Source organism: Symphodus melops, assembly GCF_947650265.1.
Source record: "Symphodus melops genome assembly, chromosome: 8".
Taxonomy (NCBI): Eukaryota; Metazoa; Chordata; class Actinopteri; order Labriformes; family Labridae; genus Symphodus; species Symphodus melops.
In genome coordinates, this window is record NC_136698.1 from 9848047 (window position 1) to 9864425 (window position 16379).

General features: G+C 41.3%; 1 protein-coding gene across 1 annotated transcript in view; it reads right to left on the reverse strand.

Moving 5' to 3' along the window:
• The window catches only part of nr5a2 (nuclear receptor subfamily 5, group A, member 2), a 63821-nt gene that overhangs the window by 9091 nt on the left and 38351 nt on the right, over positions 1-16379 (reverse strand). The window contains exon 6 of the mRNA XM_079350220.1: positions 13748-13895. Coding sequence (XP_079206346.1) covers positions 13748-13895 — 148 coding nt within the window. The remainder of the gene's footprint in view (positions 1-13747; positions 13896-16379) is intronic.

Genomic DNA, 16379 nt, shown 5'->3' on the forward strand with positions numbered 1-16379 from the left:
CCAGCCAACAAGTTTCCCATCTCCCTGGAGCGCAGCTTCCTTGTTTTCCTCCAAGTCCCATTTGGGGAATTCCCTTTTCTCAGATACTATGCCTCCTTGTTGAAGCAAGAAAAAATATAGGAGGGGTAAAACTGAAGAGATGTGCTCCTTAACATTTAATAGGGCTTCTTTGGGACCTTAAACACCAAAGGCTAACAGGATAACTAGTATCATAACCACCCTATCACAGGACACAAGAGTTTTCTTTTGTCATTTTTATCAATGCCATGTTTCATCTCCTGAAACAGTGACTTGAAGCCGAGACAATCACTGCTACATACTGTAAGACATGAACGTTTGGTGGATAAACAGTAAAGAATATTCTCTAAAGGATTTGAGCGATACATTAAACATGGTGGGAAAATATTATTCAATGTCTCATTATTTTGACATGGAGTGTGGGGGTTAGAGGTTTCAGATGCTGTTGACCATTCACTAAGCTTGTTGGTTGGCGCATACTGGTGCCCTTAGGCGATACAGTGGGGTTATGCTAGGGTTAACACTGAACACTTCATCAAGATTCTTCTCAGTTCTGTGGATCTTGTTTTCATGTGACAATAATGTATTTGATTGGAAAAAAGGCTTGACCCCAATGTCTGTATACTTTAAGTACATCTACAAAAATATATTATTTTATAGCAATACATATATATTTATAATATAATATATATTTAATATACAATATTTTCCTAATCTAACTGAGGCCTCATCAGTACTGAACAGTTTATCTTTAAAAGTGACCTTTTTATTTTAACAACATACAGTAACATAGGATAGCTCCATGCCCTCAAGCTAACAAAGAGCCCAGAGGCCAAATATCCTCTGCGCTAACAATGCACACTATCTGTCCCACCATTTCTAGATCTGAAAAACAGGCCACCAATTGGGACAGGCTATTGTCAGCATGTCAGAATAAAGCATGAAGGCTCAATTTCATCAAACCCTCCCTTCAGCACACTAAGGGGACCAAATGCCATGTGGCTATAAAAGAGAATTAAGTAGGTACGGTGCAGTCAGGGATATATTAAGTCAAATCTAAACCTCTCCTGACAACACCGCTAGTGTTGGTAAGCTAAACAGGTAGCAGCTCCTGTCGCCCAAGGATGGGTTCAAGGGATTGGGGGCAATGGAAAGAGGTTGAGAGACATAGACAGAAAGTAAAAAGTGCCTTAGGTTCGATTAAATAAACAAGAGAAAAGGTGCTTCGAGCAAAGAAAAGACAGAGCCTACTTATTGCCTATATAATGTCTGGAAGGTGCAGGGTCCCCTTAGGTGTAAGGGAAACCAATTTACATCCTGTATCAGTCGTTCTTGTCTGGAGCTATAAGGACTTCAACAGATGAAAACAAATATTGTTTGATATTTAAATCAATATTTAAATCTTTATACGCAACCCTAGTTTGGATTAACATACGATAGACATCACAGTTTACTGTGGTGAGACATGACTGATCAAGAGGTCAGTTTCTGAGACAAGAAAATAAATAAATGTCCCTTTAACCCAAATGCAACATTCAAAAAAGTATGTGGTATAACATTTTTCAAATTAAAATATTGTCATATTTCCTAAATATGCTCGTAAACTGGCTGTATTTGCTGCTGTTAACATCTGACAAGCTGTATACTGGTTTGAACAGGGAAGTAAAAAAAAAACACATTGTCTCAGCGATATGAAAATCCATTTGCCAGAGGGATACTCAGAGACTTGAATCAGCAATGAACCTGGTGCTTAGCCCTATGTGGTCCCACCAGTCTCCCCCTTCTCCGCGTCTTAATGCCCCCTACCTGAGCCCTTGGAGGCAAAACCAAATGCCTTTCAATGAGTCGACCTCGGACGGTGTGGGGCTACCACAAGTCCCTGCCTCCTCACCTCCCTTATGCTGTCTGTATCGTATAGACAGTTAACCCTCACCCACTCTTACAGCTTCCAGTCATGTAGTTATATGCAGCCAAGGACAAGTACACTTGATTGACATGCTCCAATTTAATGACAACATCCATATAAAAAGTGAGTTTGTATTATGTAAAGGATTGATCAGTTAATTAAACGGAAAAAAAATATTGAACTCAGCGTCGTTTGATCTGCAAGGTGATGCTTCAAACTCTCACTTCATTTATACCTATAAGTAACAGCAGAAGCAGGCGCAGTGTATGATATTGGTGTGTGTCGCTGTATCAATGCATGCGTGTGAACCTTGTTTATATTCAGTGCACTTTTGCACCCCGTGGCTAATTACACACAGGGTTTGTTTGGTGGTGGAGGCAGGCTCTTAGGAATGGAGGGGCATGTCAACCTTTCTTGTTTATGATAAAGTGACAGAAAATCATTGGGGGGTCAAGTATCCCCCTCCAACCCTGCTCTGCCCCAAAACTCCTGCAGCAGTACAGGAGGTGTCTGGTGTGGGAAGCCTCCCCTTTAATGAGACCATTAAAGGGCCCGTCTCCCCGTCAATAGATTTCTCTCATTCTTTCTCTGACAAATTTGAATTAATAATTCAGTGCCAAGCGCCTGGGGATGTATATTTTCAGCATGAAGGACAGTTAATCCATAGCGTCATTTTCCCCCCACTCTCCCTTTTGCACTTCTCCTCTCCTTTCCACTCTCTAGTTTTACATCTACCCACCTCTCCCGCTTCCTTCTTTGCATTGTTCTTATTTGATGATGGAAGCCAGCAGGTAGAATGTGGACTGAAGAGAGACTGCACAGCATGTTTCCCACTTCTCTTCTGACTTCTTTGTTCTCCGAATGATTTTTGTCTCCTGTCATGTGGCAAGTGGAGTCAACTTTAAGCGCAAATTGGGCTTTAATTTATTCAGAACTGTTGGGTGGCAGTGGCCGTTCTCTCCTCCCCCTCAGGGCTAATGTAAGGTGACATGTTTGCACATTACCACCCAAAGCTGGACTTGATTTAGAGAACTGGATGTTTCTACTGTGCACAACGTCAGGACTTTAAAATGCACAATAATCGGAAATTATTGAGGAAATATGTAATTTTGAGGAGAAACCACAAAGAAGCTTTCTTTATATAAAAGTCATTGATGTCTGTTTGGGTCCTGTAACCAATTTGGTTTGAGAGTTTAACCGATTTTATTGGAAAACCTTCAAGGGACAGTGGGATCCTATTCTCTGAACTTACACATTTAGCACTGTTTCTAAATAAGTAAGTACTTTTTTTTAAGTATTGTCATGTGTAAAATCAACTTTAAACTATCAGTAAATCTGAGGCTCTTTTGAATATAAACGAATAAAAGTTCAACTGATATCGACTTTAAAATTCTTAACAGATCAAATGTTCCTACTGTCCTGCGTTGGACAAAAACTTGTCAATCAATCAAATCAATCAATCATGTCATCAACTCAGCGCTGTAATGATGTGCTCACATTGTAATGCGTCTAGTAGCTACAGTGTAGATAGCGGTGCCAGGTGGCACTAAAGTACACTGAATGCTCTCGAGGCGGCTCACACAGGCCAAGACTTGTCCTGGTGACACGTGTTGGCTATCTGAACCTCGCAGCTCTAAAGGGGTTTGTGATCGAGTTTTTTTTTTTCTTTTTCTGTTTTTTACTGCAACACAAGGAAGAGCTATTCTCAGCAAGTGTGCGTCTTTGTGTATAAAACAGTGGACGTACAAGGCCTTGTTTCTTAAAATATCTTTCAGGACAAGAAAGCAAAGACAAGAAAGGAGCTGTGGAGGTTCAGGACCAGGGGGTCACAGAATGGGTAGGGGCTAAACGTAGAGAGAGACAGAGAAAGAGGGAGAGCATGAGAGAGCCAGCCAGAGCACCTGTTGGATCATCTGTGCTTTAAAATGTTTAGTCACTGTCTCTGGTTTCGCACACACACACTCTGAAGCACACACACACACACACACATCACCTTAAAGCTCTGCTGTTCTCTGCCCTGCCAGAAGTATCTTGTAACCACATTGTCCAAAGACACGCACATACACGTACACACACAGAAGCTCAAAGAGCAAAGGGACGAGGGTGTATAATCTCATAGCAGCCACCTGACTACCATATAGCTTACCACCACCATAGTTTAAACACATGCCTTTGCACTGTACACATTTGCACAGGAACACAATGGCTGACAATCCGCATGCCACACAGTCCTGTGATGCCTGTGGGCTCCATTTGTGACATTTGGGCAGTGGGCAAATGCAGAGGATTATTTTTACTTCTACTCTAATGGTCAGCATTTTCCATGTGTAGATTTAATTGCCTTCAGTCAGAAAACAGCAGAAAATGTGTTTTTAATTCATAACACGAGAACATTTCAAACCTTTTTAATTATAGAGTAACAAACGTTTGTTCATTTTAAGGTTTTCTTTGCCTCATCACTTTTATCTTTCTCCACCTTTAAATCTCTGGAATAATTTCAAGTCTTTGTTTTTTAAATTTTGCGTATATTAATAGTGTCCAATGAGTAACGCTAATGACACATCATGAGCCTAAGAGGCCATAAACACCTTGTCATAAAGATTTGTCTTTACTGTGAAAATGACAGTGGCAGCAGAACTCATGCTGTAGCTACTACTGGGACATCGATTCAATGAGTGAAGGGCTGTCAATTACATTTACAACTTGACTAATGATTGACAAGGCGAGTGTGTAAACAGGGGGTCCATGTGATTGCGTTTGTATTTATGAACATTTGACCTGCGACACACTAACAGCTGGAGGGGCCACGTCTCTAGATCCTGTTTTATGTGTTTCTATGAGTAAGTATGAGTTTTCTGCACATAAGTCTAGAATGGAGGAGCTAGAGAAAAGGAAAAGCATGCAAGAAAGAATAATGGGAGTGGGGAGGTTTTTTTTAACTCTTTGCTACGATAAGTAGGGGGGTCTGATCAATACGCTGCATAGCTGTGACAGCTCCTTGTTTTCATCAATAACACAAAGCACACAGTTTTCATCCAAAAACCCAGTTGTAAATCTACAACTTAGGAGCATAACTTTAGTTCTCTCTAGATTGGTCATATTGAGGCATCAGTATTAATTTCAGTGAAAAACTCCTCACCGGGGCCTTAAACTGCATGAAATATCAGCACAAGTATACGGTAGATAATCTCTATTCAACAATTATTCAAATGGAGAATGGGATTTTCTGCTGTGCAATATATGCACAATTTGTTCTCAGAGTCTGTTTTTCTTGACTAATGTGAGCCTGTTCTCCACAGGGCCCCGGGTAGCCCAGGCCTGTCCTCCCTAACCCAACACACATCCCTCAGTCTTTAATTGGAGAGGAGTAGCAACCTAGCTCATACAGCACTGGGACCCGAGCCGCAGCCACTGAGAATGCATTAGCATTAGCATTGCAGCGGACCGACCTGTACATAATGATAACCTCAAGCTCTGGCCATTGGGAGAAGCCCCTGTTAACACACACATACACACAAATTCACACCGGTGCACACTCCCTGCCCCCGTCTTCCCCTGTACACGTAGCCACATAAACAAGCTAGTGTAATGCAGCCCCAGCAGTGCGCTGCTCAAAGATTGAGGGAGGGGGAGAAAAAATCAGTTGCCGCCGTCCGGCTGAAAAGTGTGTGTAATGAACTTCAGTTCCATTGATCGGGACTGAGAGTACAGGACCGGGGGCTGTTTGTCCCAGAAGGGCTGCCGTACCGCTGCTCAGTAGCCCCTCATAAATGTTTGAGAAGCTTGAGCTGCTCTGGCTCCACGCTACCTGGGTTACAACACATACACATCCAGGTTGATGTTGATGATGGATGGATGGATGGCTGTTGGGTGTTGGTGGTTACAGGAATTGATCGTTATTTAAACTTGATGACATTTAGGTGTTGGACAGAGAAGTTTTTTTTTTTTTTTTTTTGCAGAGAACAGGAAGTGTTGAAAAAGAGTTTCAAAAAAGTTGATGCCCTTCCTGTCTTACATTTCAGTTGAAGTCTCTGATGAAGACCAGAGCAGGTGTTTGTAGGCATGATAATTTATTTGGCGAGCTTTACCCTCCTTTTTTCTATATCTAAGCTCTTAGGCCCTCAACTTGCTCATGGAAGCCCCTATATGCAGTACACATGATTGATATTACTGCAGATATCACTTAGAAAACACCTGATGTTCCGGGCGGACCATCCGCGCCTCCTTTTGACTGCTAAGTACCAGCCGGCAGGAGGTCCTCTGTGTTATGCAGTCGGTAATAAAAGTTGAACATTGATTTTCTGTAGCAGCTTGTAACTGTTAATGTTGAGACATCAATAGCCAAAGCAAAGCGCTGGTGCCTTAATAGGAGACTGAGAATGTGGAGGGCGCGAGCAGAGGCTGACTCTAAATCACAGGATCTATCTCTGCCGATCGATAGGACAGTAACTGCAAGTGTCCCTCTGCTTTCCTAATGTTTTATAATAAACTGACAACCTGTAATAAGGCCAAAGGAGAGGGAGAAGGAGAGGGAGGAGGGGAAAGATGGAGGGCAACAGTTTCTCCATAGCTTGCCCGTCTTAAATCACCCCACATGGGAGTGCAGGAGAGGAGCAGAGGAGGAGGTCGAAGGGAGTAAAAGGCTTTTTTTCTTTAGTAGAAAAAACTTTTACAGGGGCATTTGTATGGTTCTACTCACTGCTACGGTAGTTAGTGTGTTGATGGAGGAAGGGCAGAAGTTTAGGAGATTTGTCCTGTATTTCTTTGGCAGGGCAGTGACTTAAAGTGTGTATTAAATCCTACTGCCACGGCGCAGATGTCACCACATTCAGGCAGGAGTGCTGCCTTGTGCTACACAGGGTTTAACTATTGCTGGGTGTGGATACTGTTGAAATTCATAAAGAGATTACTTCACTTGTTACGCACTTGGTAGATAGTGAGAAAAAATGTGCCACTGTGTTGGTACCATGTTCAACCCAAACAAATGCAATAGTGGTGCGTTGTTGTAAAGTTGCTTTGAATTTCGGTTTCTTGCACAAAGAGTCTATGCTTATAAAACAGTACTGTTACTTTTTCCAAGATAAAAATGGTAATGCATTGTATAAAGCATCGTCAAGATAAACTTCAAAATCTGTAGTATTAGTTCTTAATAATGGAAACCTTTGGTTTTGATACAAAAAATTACATGTGAAACATTGTTTCCCACAATTTCAATTTAATTATTTTCTATCTTTAGGACTTTGGACATTATACAGTATCTATATCATGGAAATGATATTTTTTGTCTTATCACTTATTTATCAAATGTTTATTAAAGGGGTCTGTCAATTTACAAATCCTAATTTAAACAAACCCTCCCATTATGTTGCTTTACACACTAACTGGCCTTGTTTGAACCAGATAAAGACCAGTGTCAACATAATCATCACATAAATCCTTGTAACAACATGATAAGATCTTGAAACAGACGAAAAATAGAAAAGCTTGAGCTGTAAATTGAAGAGATACTTTGGAGTTTATCTGTGAAATGTTGAAATCCAACAGGAAACTCTTTCATATCTCTCGTAAGATGTAAGGCTTAAGCTAAAGAGGGGAGTCAGGTCAAGGGTGAGAACAAGTAATCCTCAATAATTCTACCGCCATCACAACTCACCACAACTGCTGCTTAATGACAACAGCCTGCAGTACTGCCAGGTAATAGTGGCGGGCTGGAGACCTGGAGCTTTTATTGCTTGATCAAGTCTGAAAGCTTTTTAGGCAGTCTCATTACATGGAATTCCCAACAAAGTGGCATGCAACGTCAGGAGCTGACTGCAAGCTATGTTAGATTTCTTAGGCTAAAATTGACAGAAAATAGGCGAAAGTATTAGGTTCATTGCTTAAGGGCACACTCCTACCTACTCCTGATAAGACGAAAGAAAATAAAATAAAAGTCAGGACACTCAAACATGATTATCTTGGTCTGGCTCTTCTGTTGGGGACGGAAGTTTGAGCACATTTTTTGTTTGCTTCCTGCGTCACAAAGATGCCTGATGGAAGCTGATGGTGGTAAAAAGATTTGTTTGAAAGATGAGAGTACAGTTCTTTCCAATCAACACATGTTTGCCAAGCACTTCACAACGTTTCATGGTGGAAAAGCACGGGATGAAGTCGCTCTGGGCATTGATTGCACTTTATGAACCTTGCACATACATTTGTAGTTTTAGCCCCACAGCAATCACTACGACTGTATTTCCATTATGGCTGCCATTGCACCGATCTAGTCACTGAGTATGTCATTTGTCAGACACAAATCTAAGTCAGGCATACATGTTGCATGCCAAAACACACACACACACACCACACACACACACACACACACACACACACACACACACACACACACACACACACATTTTAAGATTATGGTTCATGGCACATTTAGACATGCACTAAAGAACTAACAGCATTTATAAAGTGGCAAAATGATATCTGATTGTAATATTTACTATTATAAATAGCATAAGGATATACATGAACAATTTCACATGCCAAAAGTCTGCAAACCAGATGTCACTTATGCACATTATGTCTGCCATTTTAGCTGTGTTCTTTTAAAGCCGTCTAAATAATATAGATGCTGATCTTGATATTTCCGTCCCTCATGGGTGCATGATGACTGTCACAATTCATACTGAGTCAAGGCTTCCAGTAGGCCAGGGTATAACAACCAACACTGACAGCACCTTTATACACATATTGATCAGGTCAAAGGTAAGGGTGATAACTCACTTCTGTTGACTTACAGCACAACAGACAGCCAGCAGCACAAAAAATGGAAAATAGCCCCCTTTTGTGTTACTCTTAATGAAGTTATAAGCAATTGTTCCGATTATATGCTCCAGTATTTGATGCCGACATGGTCTGTGTGGGTGTAAATAATGGAACTATCGCATTTTGATGATAATCAATCGCATACTGAATTCTAAATGATTCGGTTCGTTTCAGGAAATGAATATTTTTCAGGCTTTATGTTGTTGAGGGGCGCTGGTGTGAATGAATTAGCCAGCTCGCTAGCCAGGGATCAGAGAATTGATTCTGAGCAGACTCGGCTGTTGCTTAATTAGGACATACCTGTCTGGGAATTATGTTTTTTTCCCCCTTCTTATTGTGTGCAGAGACAGATCTAATTGAGAAATAGAGAGGAAGCAGAGGAAGGGAATACCTGTCTTTTTTTTTTTTTTATCAAGGTTAATCACGTTTCTTGTGTTTGTGTTGTCAGCAGATTGCTGTCTGACCTCATGGTGAACAAGAAAATCATGGTGGAAAAAGTCTACCTTCAGTTTGTAGCACGTGAAACAAATCGATGAGAGACATACACACACTGATGTCGTGGTGGCAGCAAACAACAAAACAAAAATCCCCCTTTCAGAGGTGAAATGTTCCTAGCCTTTTACGTTGTTAGAAGCAAGCACAGATGTGGATTAAGAAATGTATATGAGTGGTTAAGACATTTAAAGAATGAAAAGGGTGGAGGAAATGTTTAAAGAAGGAGGAAAAAGAGATGAATGGCAGTCCAGACATGGAAAAAGACAAACGAGAAGCGATGGAGGGAGCTGAGAGGATGGAGTTGTGATAGATTGAGGCATACAAAGACAGATAGGGGAAAAAAGAGAAAGGGCAGGGCAACGAAAGAAGAGACGATGCAGAGGGTCTGGATGGACTGTGAGGGATGGAGGGCAGGTGGGGATGGATAGGTGGGTGTCTGTAAAGTCCAGCCACAGAGCCTGACTAATTACTTGACAGCTAAAGTGGTGCTGAGGCAGCTCTTGAATCACTGGCTGTCTTGGTTTCTTATAAATAGACAATAGCACAGATTTCTGCTCACTGACCCTGAATAAAGAAGATCAGAAATCACACATCGTTTCACCATGTTGTGAATATTTATTCCATTTCAGAAATTATCCTTTTTTGAGATTCACTTAATGGTTGTGTTTTCACAGCGTGTAATTTAAGGAGAGCAGGCTATGAGTCAACTTGGACTTTTTAAATAACTTTTTTTTTTTTGCACTAAATAATTTATCCATTGATCAAGCAATTAACTCATGATCATTGTTGAAACTCATCACCCAGTGCACCCTTGCTCCTGAAATAAGGGGCTTCAGACTAAAGATGCAGTTATTTTCATTTCTGTTCGATACAATTAATGTACCTTAAAAAATTCCAACACTTAAAGTGGTATTAGGGAAACGCTTGAAAATGTAATTTACAATGTCAATCAAACTACATATGTGGGTTCTTTACACCTTCACTAAAGATGAATCAAATAAGCACCTTACTTCTCCACTCTTTTATCAGTTTTTTCACCGGCTTTCTTGCCTCTAAAGGCTTCAGTATGAGAGTCATTTTGGTCTATGTCCACAAATCTGTTCTCTCCGCTGGGAGCATTTACCACCACCCGCTGCTCTGGCAGCTCCTCTGGTTTTCTTCTCGGCTGACAAGGACTGGCAGCGCCTGTCTTACCCAATTACACTGGAGGGGGTCTGACCTGCAGAGCTGGGTTAAATGGTTGTTGGCTGAACACTCTCTGACCTCTGTCACTGCATCGGCTTTGCCTGTATGGAAAATGTGTATGTGAGATGGTGTGCATCAGGCCTACATCAGTGTGATTTCTGCTGAAAGTTGAAATTTTTTCTTTCCTTCTTTTTTTTTTCCTTTTTTTTGGGGGGGGGGGGGGGGGGGGTGAAAGGCTGATAAGCAGCAGGTTTTACGCAGCATGATATCACAGAACTAACTCACTGTGTGAAGTAGACTCTGTTCTCTATAACTCAACACCAGGCTAGTAAAGCTTTTGACTGTGCATATAAAGTGTGATTGGGAAAGTATATGATACGCAAGTCTTTTTTTTTTTAACTTCAACTTGTGACCCATCTCTCACCTCTGGGCTCTCAGTTCACCCGGTCATATATAAAACAACCTGTCAGTCTATCTATTAGGCCTTAAGGCCTTTTAAAGGAAATCAAAGACCCATTAACAGTTTCCTGACACCATACGACAACTAGTAGTAATCCTTTACTGAACTCTGACCCAGGCAGCACTCACTCTCTCTTCTCTGCCGTTTTTGTGTGTGCTTCTTGACCAACACCCGACAAACACAATCATGGCTTCACAGTCTTACAAACACTTAGGAGATCAATGCTCTCAGGGTGATAATCTCCTCCCTAATAGAGGCTGAAAGCCTTCACTTAAGACAAACAAAGAGTGACAGGGGACAAGAAGAAGAAGAAGAAGAAGAGAGAGGGACAGAGAGAAATAACAACAAAAATTAAAGAATGAAGTTAGAAAAAAAAAAAGGCTGTCCAACGCTGAGAACAAACAAGCTCACAGATCAGGACAAGTGTGTTCCCTAAGCTGGAGTGACATGTATATCCCTGTCTATATCGACAGGCGCCTTAACTAAGAGCTTCTCTGGCAGGGAGAAGGTGATTAATGGTCCACCAACTGAACGAGAGAGATGGAGAGAGAGAGAGAGAGAGAACTGTAGATAGAGGAAGAAATATTGAAAAAAAAACTCAAGAAGCGAAAAGAAGAAGAAAAAGTGGGAAAATTGCACACAATTAGAGAAGCAGGGGTAATCTACACTTAGAAAGTACTGCATGATCAGCTTAAAGATTTGTATTTTTGGAAATTAAACATCATTGTCATTATGAGTAAACACCATTTCATCGACCTGAAACGGACAATCGTAAAAAGTACGTGGTCACGTTAAATGGTTCACTTCAGCCGTCAGTGCAGAGCTACTTTCATGCTTCGTTGCACTACAGTCCTCGTTAATTAAAAGCAGGTGTCTGAACATACACACACGTACCACACATCTGCTTTCTCATCTCAGCACATTATGCGCTTTCCCTCAGGTACTACATGTATGTATAACACACAATCACGCGCATGTACGCACATCTGTGTTCAGCGGTGTATCATATTAATCAGATCAATCCTAACTCTCCTGGCTTTACATTACTCAACCCCCCTCCTCTTTCCTCATTTCCCACCCCTACCGCTGATCCCCCTCATCCCACTCCACAGCGTCTGTGTCAGACTTCTTTTGCGGGAGGCCCCGGCACCGCCGTAGAACAGGCACTGCCGGGGGCGATACACATCCCTCAGGTGAGCCTTTCATTATGGATGATGTTTCTGCCAAATTATTTAGACCCTGAGCCCCAGCATCACCCCCATCACATAAAAAAAACACAGAACAAACAAACGCGCACATGTACACAGGCATACACAGCCCCAAAACCTCCTCTTCAGTCCTCCCTTTTCCTTCTCTGAACATTAATCCTGCCTGATCACCTCTGCGTGTATGCTCGCTTTTACCCAGATATTCATTAGTCCCTGTTTCTTTGTTTAGAGGGGGTAAACAAGTAAAAGTGGGACCCTCATGGATTTCAGATTGACAGAGAGAGAGGGCGCGAAGGAGGAGGTGGATACTCATCATACTGTTGCTTACAGTGCCATAGAGGCACCTGGTTGGTGAACACACCTTAACATCATTGGCTTCTGTTTCTTAGCATGTTATAGTCTGTCAAGTATATGTGTGCATGTGTGTGTGAGAGTTTATTCCTTAGAGGCCATTTGTTGCTAACTTGTTAGGACAGAGTTAGAGATGTCAGTCTCCTGGCATTGTCTGACCTTGGCTTAGAAAGCAGCTATGGGATCTGAACACACACGCACACACACACACACACACACACACACACACACACACACACACACACACACACACACACACACAAACCCGTATCAATGTACCTCTTCTTTTCGTCCCTTATCCTCCTACAAACTCTCTTACCTTACCAAATCCCATGCTCCCCTCTCTCTTCCCATCCACAGCTCCCTCCCTCGCTGTCCATCCTAAATGCTTCCCGATACTGTACCTGCCTGCCCTACCCTCCTCAAATGATTGTATATCCCCCTTTAACTCCTTCTTTTCCTTTCCAACCTGATAAACCTCACTCTGAGGTGGATAGAGAAAAATCCCCTTTGAACAATTTAACAAAAAAATCCTCATTCCAATCCATTTAAGAAAAAATACATTATGGTCTATCATTTGGTTGATACAGGAAATTCCTCCTTATTCTACCACTGTTGGACAAAAGTTAGCAAGACTTACATTTTACATAATGTCAATATTGGTTTAACGCTTCTTCTCTATTCATGTTCTGTTGTTCTGGGTAATGCCAATGAATATCTTTTTAGGCTTTTTAAGCTAATGTCTAAGAAGCAAAGCGCGACTAAAAATGCATATGAACATTTGTTTACAGTTATTTGGCAGAAAAGGAAACTTTAGTTTCATTGTTGAGTGCAAAAATGTTTCCGATGTTCATGTAGGAATAGAGACATTACTCCCCTCTTTCCTTCCTGCCTCACTTTCTCTCTTGTCTCTTCCTTCCTTCACTCCCACCTCCTGTCCCGTTCCTTCCTTTTCTCCTTTCCTCTCCCTCCCTCCTTCCTCTATAGATCTTTTACCACTGCCAGGCACCTCTTTTGCCCTGCCCCTCTACTCTTGGTTTCCTTCCTCTGTAATCCTTCCTGCTTCACTCAATCACATTGCATGACTTAAAGCCTCTGTCTCAACCACTACCTTTAGTGTGAATACTAATTTTGGGGACGGACCTCCAAATTCTACTATAGGAAAGTTTCCTGTCCTGTAAAAAAAGACTGCTGGGAAGAACCACAAGCATGTATGTTCTCTTTCATTGTTGCACCCCACCTATATTGTCCCACATCTTTTACTGTAGCACCTCTTTACATCATCCCACTTTTGGGTTTTTGGAGACTCACCAAGGCTGAACAGGACCAGGAACTTGAGACAGACGAATTCTCGTTGGTCAAGCTGCAGGGAGCGTAGCTTGACGACCAGCTCTTGGGCGTGGCTCAACAGGTTGTTTAGGGTTGCTCCGGCCTGTGAAGCAATGACTGCGTAGTCCACCTGGGAAAAAGCAAGGACAGATTTGTTAGGAGATTTTTAGCACCAAAGTGAATCCAAGCACGATCAACTGCTGTGAAGGCAGAAACACACAATTTGTTACCATATGAAGTTTTTCACGGTTTATCTCTTCTTAATCAAGTGTTTCTTTAACCAACAAACATATATCTCAAAATCCCCATTTGAAAAAAATAGACACCTATACAGGACAGGACTATTCTAAGCTTCATGTATTTTTTTTTTATTATTATTTTTTTTCATCCTGGTACCTTCCTCACTGCCCTCAACACAGAGTCTAAAGCTTTGGTCTGTCAGTCAGAGTATGAGACACTGGTGGATGTGTTAAAAAAAACAGCTGCAGGCTGTAGGTTTTTGCAGTTTAACTGTTTTTTTTTTTTTTATGAAAACATGCTGTTGGTGTAGAAAGAGAACATGGGAGTTCACTTCTGACTGACTGGACCTGCCAGACTGAACTCCGCTCTCTGTTCTCTTTCATACAGCAAAACAAAAACATGCTGACACACGGAAAACAAGGTAGATTGATAGATGACAGATAGCTTTCCTATAAAACCATCTTTCTTGGGTCCAATCGTACAAACACCCACAAATACACACATACTCCTTTTTTTTTCAGGTGCATTTCATATCTGCAGCCGCAGCACATTTGTCTGGGAGGCAAGTCCTTACCTGCCACTCAAAGTAAGCAGGACCGTATTAAATTTTTATATTTATTGACAATTCATTACCATAATTGACTGTGGTGGGGTTTCCAGGGGAAGGTAGATGTTGGTGTGTGCAGTTCCTAAAGCTCAGAGAGAAGGAGGGCCCCTGTGAGCCCCCCATTTGCAATTAAAAACAGCCTATGGTTTGAAATGTTGTTGTCATGTAAATGGAACAACTAAAACCAGATTTTTATCCGACGAAGGAAAGGCTCAACTACAAAAAAACATCATCTTTTTTCTTCTCTTTTAAGGTCTTCTTCTCCCCTTTTTCTTCATTTCCTGCACTACTGTGCTCTCTCCCAGTTCATCTTCAACTCCTTGGTCCCTCTCTCTTTCCTTCTTCAACCTTTCGAGGCGGGAAAGAGTTATGACTCGGTGAGCAGCAGATACTGCCCCCCTTCCAAGGTGTCAATCAATTTACATAAAATCAACTGTGCATGAAATAACTTCATTGAAGGATTGGTCCGTTGATGGTGATGCCTAGGGTTATTGCCTTCCAGCCTTAAGTAAAAGGGAGAAGAAAAAGACGCTATAATGTCACGATAGCAGACTTAGCACTAACCCTGGTGACCTGCGTATCAGTCAATCAATCAATACTACTTTATTATCCCTCCTGGAGAGACATACGGAGTAAATATATGAATAAACCTTCAAATCTTAACCCATCATGAATACGATGAACAATCTTCGCAGCACATTAAAGATGACTACAGAAGGTGAGATCAGTTTGATGTGTAGAGAGCTTCGGTGTGTGCGGAGGATGCCGAGGGAAAATGTACCTTGTTTGAAAGCAAAGAAATCTGCGACCGGCCGAGGTTGTTTTTGCATTTCTGCATCATTTGAATTTCATGTTCACCAGAAAAATATCAGCATTTTGTGAGGGAAGACAGCCTGCCAAGCTGCAAGGCCTTGCTTAAACATTCAAGTGTTCTGTCCAATCGGTGTCATTTCATGTTTGCATGCATTTGTTTAAGCAACAGGGTATGTTTGATCCTTTGACAGGGTGAAGAAAAAAACCCTCTTTCTTTTATCTCCCTCTAAAAAATTATTCACGGCCATATCTCAAAACAGTTTGTGACATGGCGACAGAGAGCCAAGAAGAAAGAGACAAATCACAAAATTAGCAAGTGAAGAAGAGCGAAAGAGAAGTCAGAAACCAACTGAAAGGCATCTGTACATCTGTAAATGTGATCTGTGTAAACGTCACAGATTTATGTTCAAAAGGCAATATGAGAGCAGAGGGTGACTGGTGGGATGCAAAAGGGGAGAAACATGTTTTAATTTGAGCAAGTCACCTGTTTAGGGCAAAATAAAATGAAAAACATTTGACATCACAATGACATGAAGCATGGTTCAAGCGATTTAGCACACATGCTAATTCTCAACACTTGACAGGTGGCTCATGAAAGAAAAATAATGTAATATAAAACCAAGATTAGACTTTTTTTAACATCAGCGTCCTAAAATGTTTTTTTCTTCTCCCTTCATAAGAAAACACTTTAAACATTAATATGTCGTTAAAAGAACAGTTGAACGTTGTAACATTTAGAGACCCAGCTTTTCACCAACACATTTCAACAGTTTTGCCACTCACAACAGCAGGAAATAGACAAGGACACCCAATGTGAAAACTGTTTTACCATATTAGTCATTAGCATCTGCTTGTTGTGTCCTGACTCATGCAACTCATACTCATACAGTATTTCTTAAACCAAAAAGAAAAAACACATTCTAAGAGAAAATCACAGAGCAATAATTCCAACGT